At 38.8% G+C, this 18,137-nt stretch overlaps 1 protein-coding gene across 2 annotated transcripts; it reads left to right on the top strand.

Annotated features, from left to right (window-relative positions):
• Positions 1 to 318: 318 nt before the first annotated feature.
• On the top strand, positions 319 to 13,249 carry LOC124155458. Of its 2 annotated transcripts, none has more exons than XM_046529286.1 (11): positions 319 to 457; positions 589 to 667; positions 775 to 886; positions 967 to 1,113; positions 1,181 to 1,293; positions 1,494 to 1,689; positions 2,714 to 2,820; positions 2,929 to 3,141; positions 3,251 to 3,439; positions 9,994 to 10,122; positions 12,929 to 13,249. In XM_046529286.1, exons 2-11 carry the CDS (start codon positions 650 to 652, stop codon positions 13,070 to 13,072), a joined length of 1,368 nt encoding a protein of 455 aa, XP_046385242.1. In that variant the 5' UTR covers positions 319 to 457; positions 589 to 649; the 3' UTR covers positions 13,073 to 13,249. The 2 variants fall into 2 exon arrangements, with proteins under 2 accessions (XP_046385242.1, XP_046385241.1); XM_046529285.1 differs by having other exon boundaries at positions 320 to 482.
• The last annotated feature ends 4,888 nt before the right edge of the window (positions 13,250 to 18,137 follow it).

Here is an 18,137-nt window from a genome sequence, read left to right as displayed (position 1 = left end):
GATGCACAATAAAAACAACCGGCCCAAATTAACGAGCTACAAGCTAAATGCTTCACAGAAGTACACATTAAGACTAGATTAACCTAGCCAACAACCAATTCGAAGGAAATGAAAGAGCTTAAATTTTAATAGAGCTTTAAACATGGAAGAAGATGTCAATATTCATAAAGGTGGATATTGATGACTAGTGGCGTCGCGAGTGGCAATTTTGAAAAACTAATTACAATGCGCATTGAGCGACGACCATTCTCACGATTCGAATTTGTGGTCACTCCCGTCGCTCGGTTGTCGGTGAACAAATGACTGTCAAATTACGATATCTGCAATCTCTGCAATTATGAATAAACAAATTCAACAACAAATCCAATTCCGCTGCCCTAAAGGCGTTAGAAATGTTGTAATTTGAATTCAAAGTTACTCCTGCGTATATCTATATACTCCTTAGTACGAATTACAGGTGACATTGGTATTTGGAAGTATAGGTGAATAGGGATGAATTACATATGCTGCTCGCGCTTCTCGTCAGATAATTTGGTTTTATTGGCTAATATCCCTAATATCTATTTACTGGTTCTACTTACATGGCAGGGTCGTTAGTGCCTTTTTCTGGTATCTAAATACGGTATGCGTTCAGTAAATTTGAACGTCGATGAGTGTCACTATGATGGTAATATTTATAGTTAATTCTAGATACGATTTTTTTCATTTCATTACGAGGTTCTAATTTCATTTTCTGTAATTAAGCTAAGGTGTAATTTTTCTCATTGAATTCAGAGTTCGAGCTTTGATGATTTGGATGCCAACGAAATATTGGAAAAACGATCGCAGCGGTTCAGGCTAGAAAAAAGAATTTTCGAGGATGATCCAGTAGTAAAGAATGATGATAGTAAGAATTTGAGTTTTTATTCCTAGTGGTGGTCATAATGAGCTTGTATTTTAAGGTTATTGTGTTTTTTTACCCAAAAGCCTTTTGTATGGGAGAATCGTCTTCGGCAGAAAATGCTGATGTTGGAGGAGTGCTTAATCCAGGGCAGGGTAACCAGAGCATCAACTTTAAACGGAAGGGAGTTGATGTTTTCGATCCCTCTTGTGCTGGGAAGCTTTTTGACGACGGTGAGCAAGTTTTCGAAGATGGAATTTGCTTGGTGTTGTTGTTTTTATTTATTTCTTTTCCTTGCAGTTTTGCTACACAAGAATCTTTGCGAGTCAAAACCTGCAAATATTATGAACCATCCACTTTTTCACATTCCCTGTTCAGATTTGCACGAAGTAATTCAGAGAGGACTGTTGAAGGTGAGTTCCGGCCTAGGCAAACAGTGGGAAAAGTTTTTTGAGGCATGGAGGGTTTCTCTAGCATATATATAATTCAAGATCTATTTTTATCTTAATATAATTATAGGTATTCATGTTAATAGTCCCGATTTTGTGTAAATGGCCGAAAAGAGTCTAATTATGTCACGCAGAATTTAATTGTACTTGGCATTTTCCAACAGCACTCAATGAAGAATAAAGTGATATTTAGTCACTTGAACAAGTACCTTTTTTACTTGACTTCTTGTCATTGCTCTAAGCTGCTTGTAGATGCAAGTTGCGACACATTGGTGTACCACCTGTTGAACACTGAGGAAGGAAGGACTCCGAGGTGGATACCAACGAAGGAAGACCTGTTAACTGTGTTCTGCAACTATGGTGAGCTGATTTTTAATTTACCGGTCTGTGGGGATCAGATAGGACAGACACAAACTTTTGTGAGCAAAGCACTTAATCCTGTCGGCCTACCTACCGTCTACAATTTATGCTTGCAATGTTCTGAAAAAAGTATGCTTTGCCACATTGTTTGGTGAAATGCAATTTTAAGCATATGAGTGATGAATTTGAATATTTGGAATTGGAATTAAAATGTATTCAGTTATGCTGATATGTTTCTCTTTCTGATACTAATATACTTCTTTGAAAAGGCCTATCAAGTCAACTAATGCAATGCAGATGGGCCAATATATCTTATCCCCTACGTTCACTTGTCCTTCCACTGTGCATGTGGTTTATTTCAAACCTGCTTAGTGAACAGTTGTGCTTCAATTGCCATGAGAAAAAATTCACTGACAAGCTCAGTGTTAGCGCTGGCATGGGGTTCACCTTTCAGTAGTGGCTCCTGTGAACAGTGGCGCAGCGAGGGGGGGGGGGGGTTTTGGAGGTTAAACCCCCCCCAGAGCTCAGAGAAATGCTAAGTTTAATCCATTTTACTTAATTGGATTGATATTACTAATAGAATAGTGTAAGGATTTTAAAAAAATATCCCTCAGAAAGCCGCAAAACTCACCATTTTGAACCATTTATCTTAAATTTCTGCAATTTATTAATCTCGCACCTACCGCTTATCCTGGTGAGTATTCCATACCCCCACACACCCCGGTATTGGTTGCACCTAAGCCCCGCCAGCCTTAATTCCTGGCTGCGCCCCTGCCTGTGAAGCCCATATTCCCTCACGTTGCCATCCTTAATGGACCGCGAGGGCTTAACACCTAGCACCGTTGAACCTTGGTGAACTCGTCATGAGAATTAAACTACCTGTATATCACAGTGATCCATGTAATTGCCCAGAAATCCAAAGGTCCTTGGTTCAATTCCCTTTTTTTTTCTCATGAAAATTAATGTGAATGAATTGAGTTGTTTAGGCGTTTTTTTATAACTTCCACGCATTTGTTTGTTTAAGGTGCATCCCGGGAGATTTTAGAATCTTGGGATACTCCTCTGATGAAACGGAGCTTGCACAGTGAAGAAGGGGACTCAATTGATCCTAGACTGATGAACTTACCTTTGGTAGGTGGGAACGTACTATGTAAATAGTATTTGTGCATGTAGGCTTTGGAATGGATGACATTGGCCTGTCATTTTGTGGAAATTAAGATTCTAAGTATCATTCCTTAGGTCCTCAGAGTCATATCTTTGATTTTGATGCGTCACAAGAGCATGTGCTACTCTGTCAAGGAATTGGACAGCCTATTGTGTATCATTCTCACTGCAAGTCTTGACAAGTATATTATGCAAATGCATGCAGTGGAAACAAATCTTGAATTTTCAAAATGCATCAAAAGTATATTGTCTGCTTATCCAGCATCTGAGTGGCAAAAGGAAGGCAAGGTGTGTATGTGTTATCTAGCTGTCGTTGATATATGTCTCATTTGAGGTTGATATGAGTTTTACTTGAGGCTTCCTTTCCTTTTCTCAGTGATGGATCAATATTTTACAGGTTTCTCAATTGGCCCGGGCATTGCATTGCAAATTCCAATATGTATGGATCAATGACTTATATTTTATCGTCAATAATTACATCTCCTGCCCAGGATTTGGTGACAAGTTAGCTTTGTCATTAATGTATGTGTTTGTTCAAGGGATGATGTGCAGTAACGGCTCTATATCCCATGTGGACCATGTTGGCGTAAGTTTTTTGATGAGATTTCTGTCTGTGAACTTATTTTTCGATTATATTGAATGGTTATCTAGGTCTCTAAAGTTAACTATTAGTTTTTCCTTCATTTTCTTGTGTTCAATTTCTCCTCATGGTGTATTTTTATTATTATAGTGTTATTTTTTCATGGCTCAAATTGTTTGTTTACATTAGAAATCAACTGTGCTTATTTCAGTCTCAATTAGTGAGACATCATTTTTAGTATATGTGGCCATGTCCACTTTCCTGTACTTAACACTAGGAGGACGGGAGTTCCACGCTACCTAGAAGACGGCTAAGGGTCATTTGACTCCTAAAATGCGTTTTGGAATAAAACACCTCATTTTCATCCAATATTCATTTCCATCATATTAATTGTTAAATTAGGTCATTAAAAACACTTTTTAACATTATTTCCAATGTCAAAAGTTAATAAAAATTATTTTAGAAAGTCATGAATTAAACCATATTTAGTAGTCGATTGCAAATCTAATCATGACAATACGTGTACTCAATACAAAAGTTGTGTTTAATATATAAACAATAGGCACACTGGGTTTATAAAATGTTTTTAAAATGATTACTTTGTTTTAAATCTCAGACAGACAGTAATGTTTTCAGTGCTCTTTCCACAAAATATCTCGAGTCTTAAAATTGTATCCCAGTCTATTATTCTCTGATGAATTTTTTATATATTTGAGTCACAAGCCAGAGTTGCAATAGGCCTTCTCCATACAGAGTTTTTCAAAGTGAATCTGCAATACTTCAGGAGATGACAGGGAACGCAGTTTAAGCATATTTTGTCCATAAACATGCGGTCGCTACTACTTAGTTACTGAGCTCTGGTAACGAAAGCACTATGCAGTTACTTACCATGAAAACGGTTTTCATTGCTTTCCAGCCTTTTTGACAATTTATTCAATACTCTGGATTTTTAAGGACATTTAATAAATTAGGGTGGATTGGGTCATTATGATTGCCTGAAAGAGAGCTTTGAGCTAGTATCAGTTGTACGATTGCCCAATCTCACCCGTTTTGAAATTTATTGTTTCAGACAATAGGGTGGTTTTCTTCATCAAAGAAAATGAAAGGCAATGATTGCGATTCGTTACCCAACATTAGTGTATTCATAATATACAAATTATTTGGTTTTAGAAATCCCAGTGTAGACGAATGTTAATGGTCAATTTTAACCTCATTTGAAAAAGTCCATATTAGCGCCCATGCGATTCCACTCTACGTGACGTCACAGGGATCTAGTTTCTGTACGAGCAGATAGGAGTTTTACATCATCTGAGATTACCAATGCATGTATGAGGCACTGAGCTCAGGGAAACATTTCTCAATTTTCACCTATGAAAATTGCCTATGGTTGGAAAGTTGCCTTCGTTTGATAGTGTATTAATAATCTATCTTTAAGCCAAGGGCTATCTGCTAGCAGGGTACTCTATGCTACCGCCATGCTCAACAGCAAACAGCCTGCATCGTAGCAGCATTCATAACCTCGCACCCAGGTGGCCTCACACAGCTGCAGCCATACCTTACACGGGGTTTTCCCAGCATTCACACTTAGCCGTCGCGTTTTTGCACGCTTGAAAATTTTCACTTTTCATTTAATCGCGAAAAATAGATATCGTCATTTAAGAATCTAAAAGCACAAAATATGTACCCCTGGAGTAATAATCTTTTGATTTAGGCAATAAAAAAGTAAAAGGAAACCACCCTATAGTGGATAATCGCTGTACTGCTTTCATAAAAGCATAGCTGACTCTAAATGATTCATAAAAATGGCACTTAGCACACTGATTTAATTTAACCTTGCTCACTACTGATCCTTCAAGCAATGTGAAATGACTAGACCACATGTTTGTTGGTTTGTAAGCAAGCAAGGAGAGTTGCTGCCATATTGGTGGGAATTATCCCAATAGTAAAAGACTACAGGTGAGCACAATAATAAAATACATTCACTAAGCTGATACACTGCACCATTGAATTGACTGGATGGAGCCCTTGCTATGGTGGCCACAGCCAGATAGCTGACTCTAAATGACTCTGTCTTGCAATACATCTCCGCCGGGGCATACCTCTTGTCATCGTAGCTCCTTGAGGCCCCCTCCTCCTCAATGTGGATGTCAACGGCATCACCTGTGCCGGTTTATGAATCCAATGAGCAGGCTTCCATGTTGTATGATGCCTTTTCTCTCGATACCACATTTCTACAGCCTTCTCAAATGTCTGATCCTTGCTCTCCAAGTAGAGAGCCTGAACTATGGCCTTGACCTTGTCTTTCAAGCCTTATACGAGGGTGGTTTGAAAAGTTCTCGGAATCACCATGCGTTGTCAGCGCTAGTGCAACGAACTTTTCTCGTGATATCCATAGGACTGTTTGCTGTAAACGCATGCCACATCAATGCTCGTGGAAAATAACTATGGTGGTGACGTGACTTTTTTGTTATTCCCGCATAGTGATTTGTGAAGATCGAAAAAATCGAGGTTCGTGCAGTGATTAAGTACTTAGGTAAATAAAATAGGTATGAAAGCAAAGGACATGCTGATTTCCAGAATACACTAGTCAGACTCTACTCCTTCATAGTCAACTGTTGCCAAGAGGACAAATGAATTTAAATTTGGTCGGGAGAGCTTAGATGATGGTCCGCGCAAAGGTCGGCCAAGAAGTTCACTACTCCAGAATTCATTATGAAAGTGCACAAAATGGTAATGGAGGATCGCTGATTGAAAGTGGTTGAAATTGCTCTTGCTTGCTAGATGTCGTATAAAAGGGTTTATTATATTTTAACTGGAAAATTAGAAATGAAAAAATTATCTGCTAGGTGACTGCCACGACTCTTGACGCTGGATCTTAAACGCATGAGAATGGACATATCGGAACAATGTTTGGCCCTTTTTAGGGAAAACGAACTAGTTTTTCTGGACCAGTTTTGACCAAAGATGAAACTTGGGTCCATTACTATTCTCCAGAGACAAAAACACAGCCAAAGCTGTGGAAACATGATGATTATCCATCACCAAAGAAAGCAAAAACAATTCTTTCGACTGGAAAGGTCATGGCATCAGTGTTAGCCTGGAGTGCACGCCTGCAAACATGTGCTGTCGCCATGGCAAAATAACACAAACTATGGTATTAATTGTTGCCACTTCCACTTTATTCATCTGATATGCCTCCGTCAGAGAAGCACACTGTATGCAGCACTAAACGAATTAGGCTTGCCTAAGAAGTTAATCAGACTGGTAAGAATGACAATGCAGGAAACCATAGCTAAGGTCAAAGTCGGCAATAAAATGGGTAGTGCTTTTCCATTTAATATGGGAGTAAAGCAAGGAGACGGTTTGTCTGCAACATTGTTCATATTGGCCTTGCACTGGGCTGTAAGGGGAGTTGACACTGGTGGAACAATATTCTATCGGAGCAGTCAAATACTGGCGTATGCAGATGATATAGTCATTGTAGCCAGATCTGCAAGGAAGTTGAAAGAAATTGGCTCACTAAAGGAAAGCGCAGGAAGAATTGGACTGAAAGTTAACTGTGGCAAAACAAAATACATGTGTATGCCCACATCTGAAGCTCGCAGACGACCTCAGACATTAGATATCGACGGAGACAAATTTGAGGGTGTCTCATCCTTTAAATATCTTGGGGCATTGGTGACATCGGATAACTCAATATGTGCTTGCATAAAAGACAGAATCACTGCTGGTAACAGAGCGTACTTCGCAAATCATAAATTGTTGAAAAGTAGACTGATAAGAAGAAATACTAAATATAAAATATATAAAACTTTAATAAGACCTGTTGTCACTTATGGATGTGAATGATGGACATTATCAACAGCAGAGGTGCACGCACTTAGATGTTTCGAGAGAAGGATCCTAAGGAAAATTTATGGACCCATACAAGAAAATGGAGTTTTTCGAAGACGATGGAATGAAGAACTTGACGACCTCATAGAGGGCCAAGACATTGTGAGATTTGTCAAGTCACAGAGACTCAGATGGGTGGGACATTTGATAAGAATGTCAGAGGAGAGAGTGGCCAAAAGAGTTAGGGAGGGAAAATTATTCAGCGTAAAAAGAAGAGGACGTCCACGCCTAAAATGGCAAGATGGAGTGGAAGCAGACCTGGCTACTTTGGGGATAAGAGGATGGAGAAACAAGGCCATTAAGAGGGAGGAATGGAGGAAGATTGCATTGATGGCCAAAGCTGACAAAAAGCTGTAGCGCCAAGGAAGAAGATGATGCCTCCGTCAGACTTCCATCTCTTCCCAAAACTGAATTTTTTTCATGGTGGACTTGGTGGATAAAATTATTCACTTCAAATGAAGAACTGGTAGCCGGAGTTGACAATTATTTTGCAGGCCTAGAGAAATCTCATTTTCTAGATGGGATCAATGCACTAGAATATAGTAGGAGTATAATACAAGGAGACTATATTGAGAAATAAAATAAGTTTCAGTGACGTAAGAACATTTTTTATATTCCATTCCGAGAACTTTTCAAACCACCCTCGAACTAAGTGGTTGCACAGGGCTTGGTCAAGGAAAGCCCTGTACTTGCAATACTGTAAATGTTCTCTTAATCCCATGGGAAACTCTGATACAATTCCCACAATATCTCGTTCCTGATGGTTAAATTTGTGTTTTTCTGCAATGATTGATTTTGATATCTGCAGGCCAAAGTAAGTACGAAGATTCTCCTTAAGTTGTTTGTGCACTCCGTGGGTTTCTTTGGTACGCACAAACTTTTTACGTCTCCTTGTCTACAGATGAAACATAAGACCACAATACACTACAACAGAAGGCTACAAACAAGGCAAAAAAAAGACATGCACCATGCCATACACTTCTCAATGCAATGCCTATATACTTGGTTGACTTTTATCTGTGCAGCAGAGAGGGTGTGGCCAAAGCAAGAGGGTGAGGGGGAATAGGGTGGTTTACTTTTTATTTTTAATTGTCTAAATCAAAATATTATTACTCCTGGAGTACATATTTCACGCTTTTCGATTTTTTAATCACGATATCTTTTTTTCATGATTAAATGAAAAGTGAAAATTTTCAAGCACGCAAAAATGCGACGGCTAAGGGTGAATGCTGGGAAAGGCCCATGTGACGTCATTCTGGTTTCGGCTACTGCCATGTGAGGCCACCTTGGTGCAAGGCTATGAGTGCCGATACGATACAGGCTGCTAGCAGGTATGTAGCAGAGTATGTACCCTGCTAGCAGGTAGCGCTTGGCTTCAATAAGGATTATTGATACCTTATCAAACGAAAGAAACCTTCCGACCATAGACAATTGTAATAGGTGATTATTAAGAAATTTTTCCCTGAGCTCTGTGCCTCATGCATGCATTGGTAATCTCAGACGATGTAAAACTCCTGACTACTCGTATAGAAACTAGGTCCCTGTGATGTCACGTGGAGTGGCATCGCATGGGTGCCAATCTGGCCTTTTTCAAATGAGTTAAAATTGACCATTAACATTAAACTGGGACTTTTAAAACCAAATAATTTGTTTATTATGAATACACTAGTGGTGGGTAACGAATCGCAATCAATGCCTTTCATTTTCTTTGATGAAGGGAGCTACTGTATTTTAGGGAGAGAAATGGAGGGACCTTAACTTCCTCAAAGGTTCATTGCTACCCTTGTTTGTTAAAGAAAATGTGAGTCATGGGTGTCCATAAGTATTTTGGACGCAGCACCAAGACAGTATACCTCCTCATTCTTAGGAGAATGAGGATAATCCCTTCACAGAGACCCAGAAAATGGTCAGTTGCGAGATTTGGCAACCCTGGAAGCTGATTTCACTTTGTCAGCACATGGAGGTCTGAGAAGGACTCAATTTCTGAAGTGATAGGCCACGCCGGCTGCATGTTCGTTTTCATAAACTTGCAGTAGCGCTGACTTCATGGGGCCTGAGGGGGCCCGAGCCCCCTCCAAAATTCGTTATGTGCATGAGGAAAAAATGTGTCAGCCTTGCCGATTTTCCCCGGAGTGTCCAGATATCGAGATTCGAGTTATCAGGGTTCTAATGTTGATCGTATGACTATTCTAAAATGCTTAAAAAGCTTAAAACTCACTACTCAAAATATTTCCCCGGGCAAGATCCCCGGTTTGGGACCCCCCCAATATTTTTTTTAAGTCGGCATCCCTGTAAACTTGTATGCAATCTCTTGTTTTGGACAAATAGGTATTCAGTGATTTCTGTACCAAATGTATCAGTGTGTGGAGTGAGAATTGTGCTAAATAGCAGAATCATAACTTGTTTGATGAAAACACTTTCATAGCAACAACTTAGTGATAGTAGCCTTGTGTGAAAGATGTTTCTCGTATAGAGGAAGCAGGTATTGCTGAGGTGTTTGGTGGTGGATGATAGTTTCATTGGTTTATGTGCACTTTTACCTTGCTTCACCTCAGTGTTGTGTACTTCTTTTCGCTAAATGGTGTTGTTTTGATTTGAGACTGATTTGTGCTACCTGTGACCTCGATTGTTTAATTTTTCATAAGATTATTTTTTCTTTCCTCTAGGTTGAGCATATCAGCAAAATCTTCAAAGTTGACAGTCTTTTAAACATTGATCATCACTCCCAATATTTTGTCTTGCTCATGGTGGAGAGTCTCGTCACGAATTTGATTTTCTCAATGAATGAAAATTCGGTAAGTATTTTGGTTGTTTACTATGTTTTAAGGTAGACTTTGGCCTTAAAGTCATGCTTGTGTACACATTTCACCTCTCTGATTTTGGCCTCCTTCCTCATCGTTGGTGTCCTGGTGAATTTTGTCTTGTGGCATGTGTAAATGGCAATAAATGAGATATTGATAGTATAAGCTCCTATTGTTGCTGATTTATCATTGTATTATTGAAAATTAGTAATTGGCTTGGGTTATATATATTGTTTGATGAAATTAGGTAGGTGCTTTAATATTTACTGCATATTACACCTTCAAAATGCTGGTATTATGAATATGCATGCAGAAAATTTATTTTAAGCCTACACTTACCATGGAAAAAATATGAGGAAATGTGTTGAGAATGTATTTTTAAAAACAAGCCTTCTTGGTGAAACAAACAACTTGGTAAAAATAGGCATCTGCCCTGTTGCATAGCATATAAAGCAGAGTGGAAGTGCTGTACACCCTGAATGTTGTGAAATTCACCTGGTCACTTTGTATCTCTGACCATGAGCATTATTAGACAGGGAAAATTACATTTTTCTTTGAATCTACGAGAGCTCCTAGATATCATGGAAAATCAGTTGAGAAACTTGATTCAAAGAGAATTTTTGCTCTTTTTAAAGATCCTTACGTTCAGAAATTTGATCAAACATTTAGGTGTATTTGTGAATGCAACACACACTGCAAGAAACATTTACAGCTATTTTCATTGTTTTTGTGGTGCTCAGCAAATTAACTTCAGCTATTTTTTATTGAAATGTAGAATGTATGCCCTACAATATTCTGTATGAGTTCAAATTTGATTTTGACTCCATGTGTGACTGGTTATTCACTAATTGTAATATTAGACCTCCAGTAGAAATCACCTTCCTCCAGGAAGAGTGAGAAAGGATCAGTTACCTTCGGTGCAAACCCTGTAAAATGTGGGCAGTATTAGGGTGTATGGCGCAAAATAGTGATGATTATGTGTTGTCCTCCTAGTGCTTAAGGTTATGTTAGGAATCCCACGAACGTCTAGTGAGAGTATTACGTTTTTCATCTCTCCACCTCGTTGAATCAGGGGACCAAGTGCAAGAGAATGCATCTGAAGGGAGGGAAGATGATGCCTTGAATTTTCGGCAAGAAGGCTAAATAGTATCTTTCAATGGCATTTATGAGGAATAATCAATTGCACCACCATGTGGGTGGCCATTGCAAATTAAACTCACAATCATAGGCAGATTTAAGGGGGGCCTCCCCTCCAGATGCTGAAAAAATAGACAATATTTTTAATACAAATATTTTTTAAAATGTATATGTTAATATAAAAGTTATAAATAACATATTAATAACTTTTATATTGAAATTACAAGTATACGAGCGTGCTTCCCCCGCTCTTTTCAATGCAGGTCCACAGAGGGATAGGCGTGTTTCAAATTTTAAAATGTAGAAAAAAAAGGCAGGGTCTTATGTACAAGTTTAATTGGAATGTTCATGTACAAATTGAGGTCAGAGGACCTCTTTAAACACAATATTGGAAGTAATTACACTCCTCTGTTAAACGCACATGATGACTCATACTTACGAATCAACAGGAGATTCGAATGTGGAATCAGCCGCATTTTGATAAAAGTTATTTAAAGAATGCGAGATATTGTTGCAAATGAACAAATGTATCAGTTTGTGCACCGTTAACGTCAGGAATGTTTACCGGTTTTTTTTTTTATTTAAAAACCAATTTTAGGAAACAATAGCAATATTTAGGAAGTAAGATATGCCGTTGCATGTGTTCTGATAAATTCTGTGCATTTTGGTACCTCATTTGTAGAGTTTGATTTCGTATAAGTCGAGAAAAAGGTATCTATACAGTAGAAATAATATAGAAGATTTTGTAGTTAAGTGTTGCTTGTTGTAGTTTTTAATCCCAAAGATGAAAGACAAGTTAACCTGTCAGACACTGGTGTCCCCCAGAAATAAATCCTGGATCCACCCTTGCTCACAATCAGTACATATGAAATGAAGCTTAGTGTTATAAATTCCCTCATTGAAATTAGAATAATAGAATGGAGAATATGTTCTGAATGGACATAAATAGTGAAGTTCAAAGGTCATTTTTATATATTTTGTTTCCAGATAAGTAAGAAAGTTTTAACCTAGATTTGAAATCTGTTATAAATATTGAAAATAATCTTCAAGTTATTGTCAGTTTTCTTTTCGCAGACAGTTTGAAATTCACTCCAATAATTAATTTTGTGTTTTTTAATAATGATGAAATTTTCTTACACAGTTTAGGTATTTGTTTATAACTTACTCATCAAACAATATCTATGAGTTGTATTTTCACCTGTTGAGCCTTAATTAAATTTTTATGCAGCCATTAGCCAATTAGCATTGAATTATTGTGGAAGCTTCGGATTCTGGATTCCTGTAGACTCCCAAATGACTAAATTTCCCATGCGTCTCCTTTGGTGTGAATGTATCCAACTTAGCAGGATTCTTGAGCGGTGAGAGACTAGCTTCTTGAACGTGTCTCTTTGTATGACCCTGGGAGGGTAAGTGTTGGAGAAAATATAGAAGGCTTTACTCAAGACTTATGAATTAGTGCAGCTAATGATGAACAGACTGAAGAATAGTCGCAGCATGTCAAAAAATGGTTTTGAATATTAGGTACATGTATTACAGTGTGGGTGGGTGGCCAACCGGCAGGAATAGAATCCTTAAGCTTTGTCACTGATTCACATATCTATATGTATGCATGTATTATACACTTTAATTGTATACACTTATATTAACCAATTTGCTCTCTCAGAAGGAACTGAAGCGAATTAGAAAGCTGCTGTCAAACTTGAGGATAAAGTCACCGCACTCGGAAGACATGGTGGATTACTTGCTAGTGAAGGAACTGATTACACGGGCTGCAACAATATGGAAATTGAGTGTCGCTGAACTGTGATGTTTGTTACAGACTACTTGACTTTTTAAAGTGAGAACTCATGTGAATTCAGGGTCTTTTGTATCATTTTTTCCTAAGCACGTATTATTGTTGCTATTTTTTACAGTTTTTACTTACTGTATACCTCAATGTGCCATGTTATGTAAAAAATATATAAAATTCTAAAGATTCATGGGATTTCCTTTGTTAGTGTTTCCACTAAGTCTTGACATCTGTTCATAGAACTTTTATAAAATGCATTCAAGTGACTACATAGTAGTAATCAATGATTTTATCGTAAAAAGTATTGGTTATGGCTATGTGGTTCATTGTAGCCTTCTCTCATATGGTTGCAGTTGATGAGGAAAGACACAGGAAGTGATGGCTAAGGAATTATTAGAGTAGGACAGTGAGGCAAGGACATAGGTGAAATCTTGTTTATTGAAATACCTAGTACAAGATGAGAGACCATCAGAGGGTAGAAGAAAAATTAAATTGATTTTTGCAAAGAGCCAGAAAGAAATATATTGTTGTGATTGTTTTTGTTTGAATATGGCTGGTAATCTCCCAACTATCGTATTACTGTATTCATTTGTTTTTTTTTTTGTTCTTCACCGGAAGTTGGTTCTTTTAATAAATTGCAGTTTCGCCATGTTATTCAACACGTGTGGTCGTGTTCATTTACCACTCCTCCTGAATCTAAAACCATCGTCCCCCCAGTAACTATTTACAACAGGTTATGGGCCCAGCGCACTTTCCACTGCGCTGCTGAATTCAGATTTCTTTATTTTTGTGGTAAACCGTGTGGTAGCAAAGATGCAAGAATCTCAGGTCACTTCGCAGGCGTATGGTTTCGAAAAACTCGTTGGGCGGGAAAACTATTATGACTGGTCGTTCGCGATGACGAACTATTTACGTCGTAATGGATTGTGGAGTTGTGTCCAGGGAAGTGATAATGGCGAAGGTAAAGAACGTAGGGACGAGAAAGCTTTAGCAGACATTTGCCTTATGGTGCAGCCTGTGGTATATCCCCATGTAAGGCCAGCTAAAACGGCAAAGGATGCCTGGAATGCTTTATCCAAGGCATATGAGGATAAAGGCAAGTGGCGGTATGTATCCCTGCTTCGTTCTATGTGCCAAATGAGGCTCGAAAAGTTTGAAACCATGGACACTTATATCAGCGAGGTGATAATGTTGGCACACAAGCTCGAGGGTATCGGTGAGCCGATGGCGGAAAACTTTGTTGCAGCAATGTTGCTTCAGGGGCTGCCAAATTCGTATGACAATCTTGTCATGGCCATCACGAGTGGGGAGAATGTCTTAAATTTGGATCGTGTGAAGACGATTTTGCTAGACGAAAGCTACCGGAAGAGCGTGAGTGCCGGTCAAAATGCGAGTGTTCCCGAAACCACTGCCCTGTATTCCAAGGGCAAGAAGTACAACTCTTCGACCAAGGCTGGGAGTTCATCAGTTGTGAAGGCGTGGAAGTGCTGGAACTGTGGTGAAAAGGGGCATCTTAAAACACAATGCCCGCAGTCGCAGAAGAAGAGGGATCCGAACGAGAACAGAGCCGAGGTTAAGGGAGAGAAGAAAGGAGAAAATAGGAAACCGCTGAGAAGTCTTCTGTGTGCCCTGTCGGCTGCATCGTGTGACTCAGATTGGTTTGTAGATTCCGGAGCATCCGTGCATATGTCACCCCATGAAGACCGTATGCATGATTATTGTCGTGACGTTGACAGTCATATTGAGATTACTGTCGGAAATAACGGTAAGCTTAAAAGCAGAGGTGTTGGATCTGTGAACCTAAATGTAAGTGATCACATTTGTGAACTTAAACATGTTGTGCATGTTCCTGGATTGAAAGAAAATTTGATTTCTGTAAGTCAAGTTGCCGACAAAGGGATCACTGTTGTTTATGATAAAAAGGGTTGTAAAATGTATGATGATGACTTTGTCTGTAATGGTACAGAACTAGCTACTGCAAGTAGAACGAGTAATGGGTTATACCGTTTGGATGTTAAATCAAAGCAGGCATTTGTGTGCAATATTAATGATTATGAATTGTGGCATCAAAGAATGGGTCATTTGGGTATGCAAAATATGATATTGTTGCGGGATAAATTAAGTGATTGCATTGATTTCAAGTATGAACCTGCTGATGATTGTAATGCTTGTGTTCTTGGAAAACAGCACAGAAATCCTTTTCCTAAGGAAGGAGGTACTAGGGCAGATGAGGTACTAGGTCTTGTTCACTCTGATCTGTGTGATTTTGGTTCTAATGTAAAGTCATGGAGTGGGTCAAGGTACATTCTTACTTTGATAGATGATTTCTCTCGCAGAACGACTGTTTATTTCTTAAAGAGCAAGTCTGAAACCAAGCAGAGAGTGATTGATTTTGTAAATATGGCTGAAAATGTAACTGGTAAAAGGTTGAAAATTTTCAGGTCTGATAATGGAACTGAGTTCTTGAGTGATGAGTTACAGAATTTCTTTAAAAGCAGAGGAATCACACATCAGAGAACTGTAAGGTATACTCCACAGCAAAATGGTGTAGCAGAGAGACTGAATCGCACCATTCTGGAGAAAGTGCGATGCATGCTCTTTCACGCAGGAAGTCCTAAGGAGATGTGGGCAGAAGCAGCTAACACTGCTGTGTACTTATTAAACAGAAGCCCCCACAGGAGTGTCCCTGACAATGTCCCTGAGGTCCTGTGGTCAGGTAAGAAAGTCAGCTATGATCAGCTCAGGGTGTTTGGTTCTGATGCATATGCTCTAATCCCTGAGGAAATAAGGGGGGATAAACTAAATCCTAGGAGCAAGAAAATGGTCTTTGTGGGTTACTCTTCAGCTTCCAAGGGGTATCGTTTGCTTAATCCTGAAAACCCGAGAGAAATTCTTGTTGCTCGTGATGTTAAATTCATTGAAAATAGTTTCACTGCAATTAAGGCTATTGGTAAAGGGAAGAAGGGTTCTTTCAGTATGCCTGTGCCTGTAAACTTAGATGATGATTTGCCATTTACTTCAGTGTGTAATGTCAGTGATGATGTTCATTGTCAGAGTGAAACAAATGCCAATGTCAATCACATTCATGGAGCAGAGAATGATATTGAAAATCTGTCTTTTGCGGATGCAAATGAGGTGCAAATAAATCCTGGAAATAATGTCGATGAAGGTGAAAGGAGGTATCCTATGAGGGAAAGGCAAAGGAAGGAATTTCCTGGTTTTGAGTTATATTTAGCATGTGATGAAAAGGTAGAACCTACATCAGTTACCGAGGCATTAAATGGTACTGATAAAATTCATTGGAAAGAAGCTATGGAAAGAGAGATCAGTTCTTTTCAGGAAAACGATGTGTGGGATCTTGTAGACAGACCTAAGGGTGGAAATATAGTGCAATGCAAATGGGTTTTTAAATTGAAGCGGAATGGGGAGGGAGAAGTGGACAAGTATAAGGCTCGCCTGGTAGCTAAGGGTTTCTCTCAGCGTTATGGTATTGATTATCTTGACACTTTTGCTCCTGTGGTGAGACATGATACCTTACGATTGTGTTTTTCAATTGCTGTTGCTCATGGTTTGCATGTACATCACTTGGATGTTTCCACAGCCTTTTTGAATGGTTCACTAAGTGAAGACATTTTCATGTACCAACCGGAAGGTTTTGTTTCAGATGCAAGTAAAGTGTATAAGTTAAAGAAGGCCATTTATGGCCTGAAACAGGCTTCGCGTTCCTGGTATGAGAGAATGGATGAAGTCGTATTAAGTGTTGGTTTTAAGAAATCTCAACATGAGCCTTGTGTTTATTTTTGGAGAGATGGTGCATCCATGGTTATAATATGTGTTTATGTTGATGACTTTTTTGTATTCTTTAATGATGAAGTTCAAGCTGAGAAACTGAAACAAAAGCTCCACTCTTGTTTTAAGGTAAAAGACTTAGGATCAGTCGTGGATTGCCTGGGAATGAGGGTAGAAATGGGTAATGGTAAAGTAAAGTTGAACCAAAAACAGGTAATTTTGAACTTGCTGAGTAAGGTGGGGATGGCAGAATGTAAATCTGTGTCAACCCCTATGGTTCCTGGCACTCGACTGACCAAGGGTGAATCGATAACGTGTGATAGTGTACCTTACCAACAAGTGATTGGAAGTTTACTGTATTTATCAGTGTGTACCAGGCCTGATATATCCTATGCTACCAATTACCTCAGCCAGTTCAACAACTGCTATGGAAATGAACACTGGCAGTGTGTGAAAAGAGTGTTAAGGTATTTAAAAGGAACAATTGATGCAGGAATAGAATTCCGAAGGACTGAGAATAATCCGGATGTTTGTGGTTTTGTTGATGCGTCATTTGCTAATGACGTCAACAGAAAATCAGTGACTGGGTATGTTTTTGTGTCTGCTGGTGGACCAATCTGCTGGGAGAGTAAAAAACAAAGTGTAACTGCCTTGTCTTCAACCGAGGCAGAGTATATTGCCATTGACTCTGCAGGTAGGAAGGCCACTTACTTGAAGGGGTTACTCTCTGAATTATGTGGTAGGAAGGGGCCAATTCTTTTATGGAATGATAACCAGAGTGCACTAAAATTAGCCTCTGACAATGGATTGCATGCTCGCACTCAGCATATAGAAGTGAAGTTTCATCACATCAGGGAACTTGTTAAGCATAAGAAGGTTGTCCTCAATTACATGGAATCTGAAAAAATGATTGCCGATGTGTTTACTAAGGCACTTAATGTGACTGCACACCGCAAGTGCATTATTCCTCTGGGTATGGTTAATTGTAAAAATGCAATGTAAAGTTGGTAGATTAAGGGAGAGTGTTGTGATTGTTTTTGTTTGAATATGGCTGGTAATCTCCCAACTATCGTATTACTGTATTCATTTGTTTTTTTTTTTGTTCTTCACCGGAAGTTGGTTCTTTTAATAAATTGCAGTTTCGCCATGTTATTCAACACGTGTGGTCGTGTTCATTTACCACTCCTCCTGAATCTAAAACCATCGTCCCCCCAGTAACTATTTACAACATATATGACAAAACTGTTAAAAATATAAATACATTGTTGTGGCTCACATTCCCTCCCCCTCTGCA

The sequence above is a fragment of the Ischnura elegans genome, chromosome 3 (genome assembly GCF_921293095.1).
Source record: "Ischnura elegans chromosome 3, ioIscEleg1.1, whole genome shotgun sequence".
In the NCBI taxonomy this organism is placed as follows: domain Eukaryota; kingdom Metazoa; phylum Arthropoda; class Insecta; order Odonata; family Coenagrionidae; genus Ischnura; species Ischnura elegans.
This window is presented reverse-complemented; position numbering and strand designations above follow the sequence as displayed.

Excerpts from the sequence above, each read along its gene's own strand:
- LOC124155458 (XM_046529286.1), top strand. Across the intron at positions 1,294-1,493 it reads TTCAGAGAGGACTGTTGAAG|CACTCAATGAAGAATAAAGT; the intron begins GTGAGTTCCGGC and ends ATTTTCCAACAG. Across the intron at positions 2,821-2,928 it reads GACTGATGAACTTACCTTTG|GTCCTCAGAGTCATATCTTT; the intron begins GTAGGTGGGAAC and ends ATCATTCCTTAG.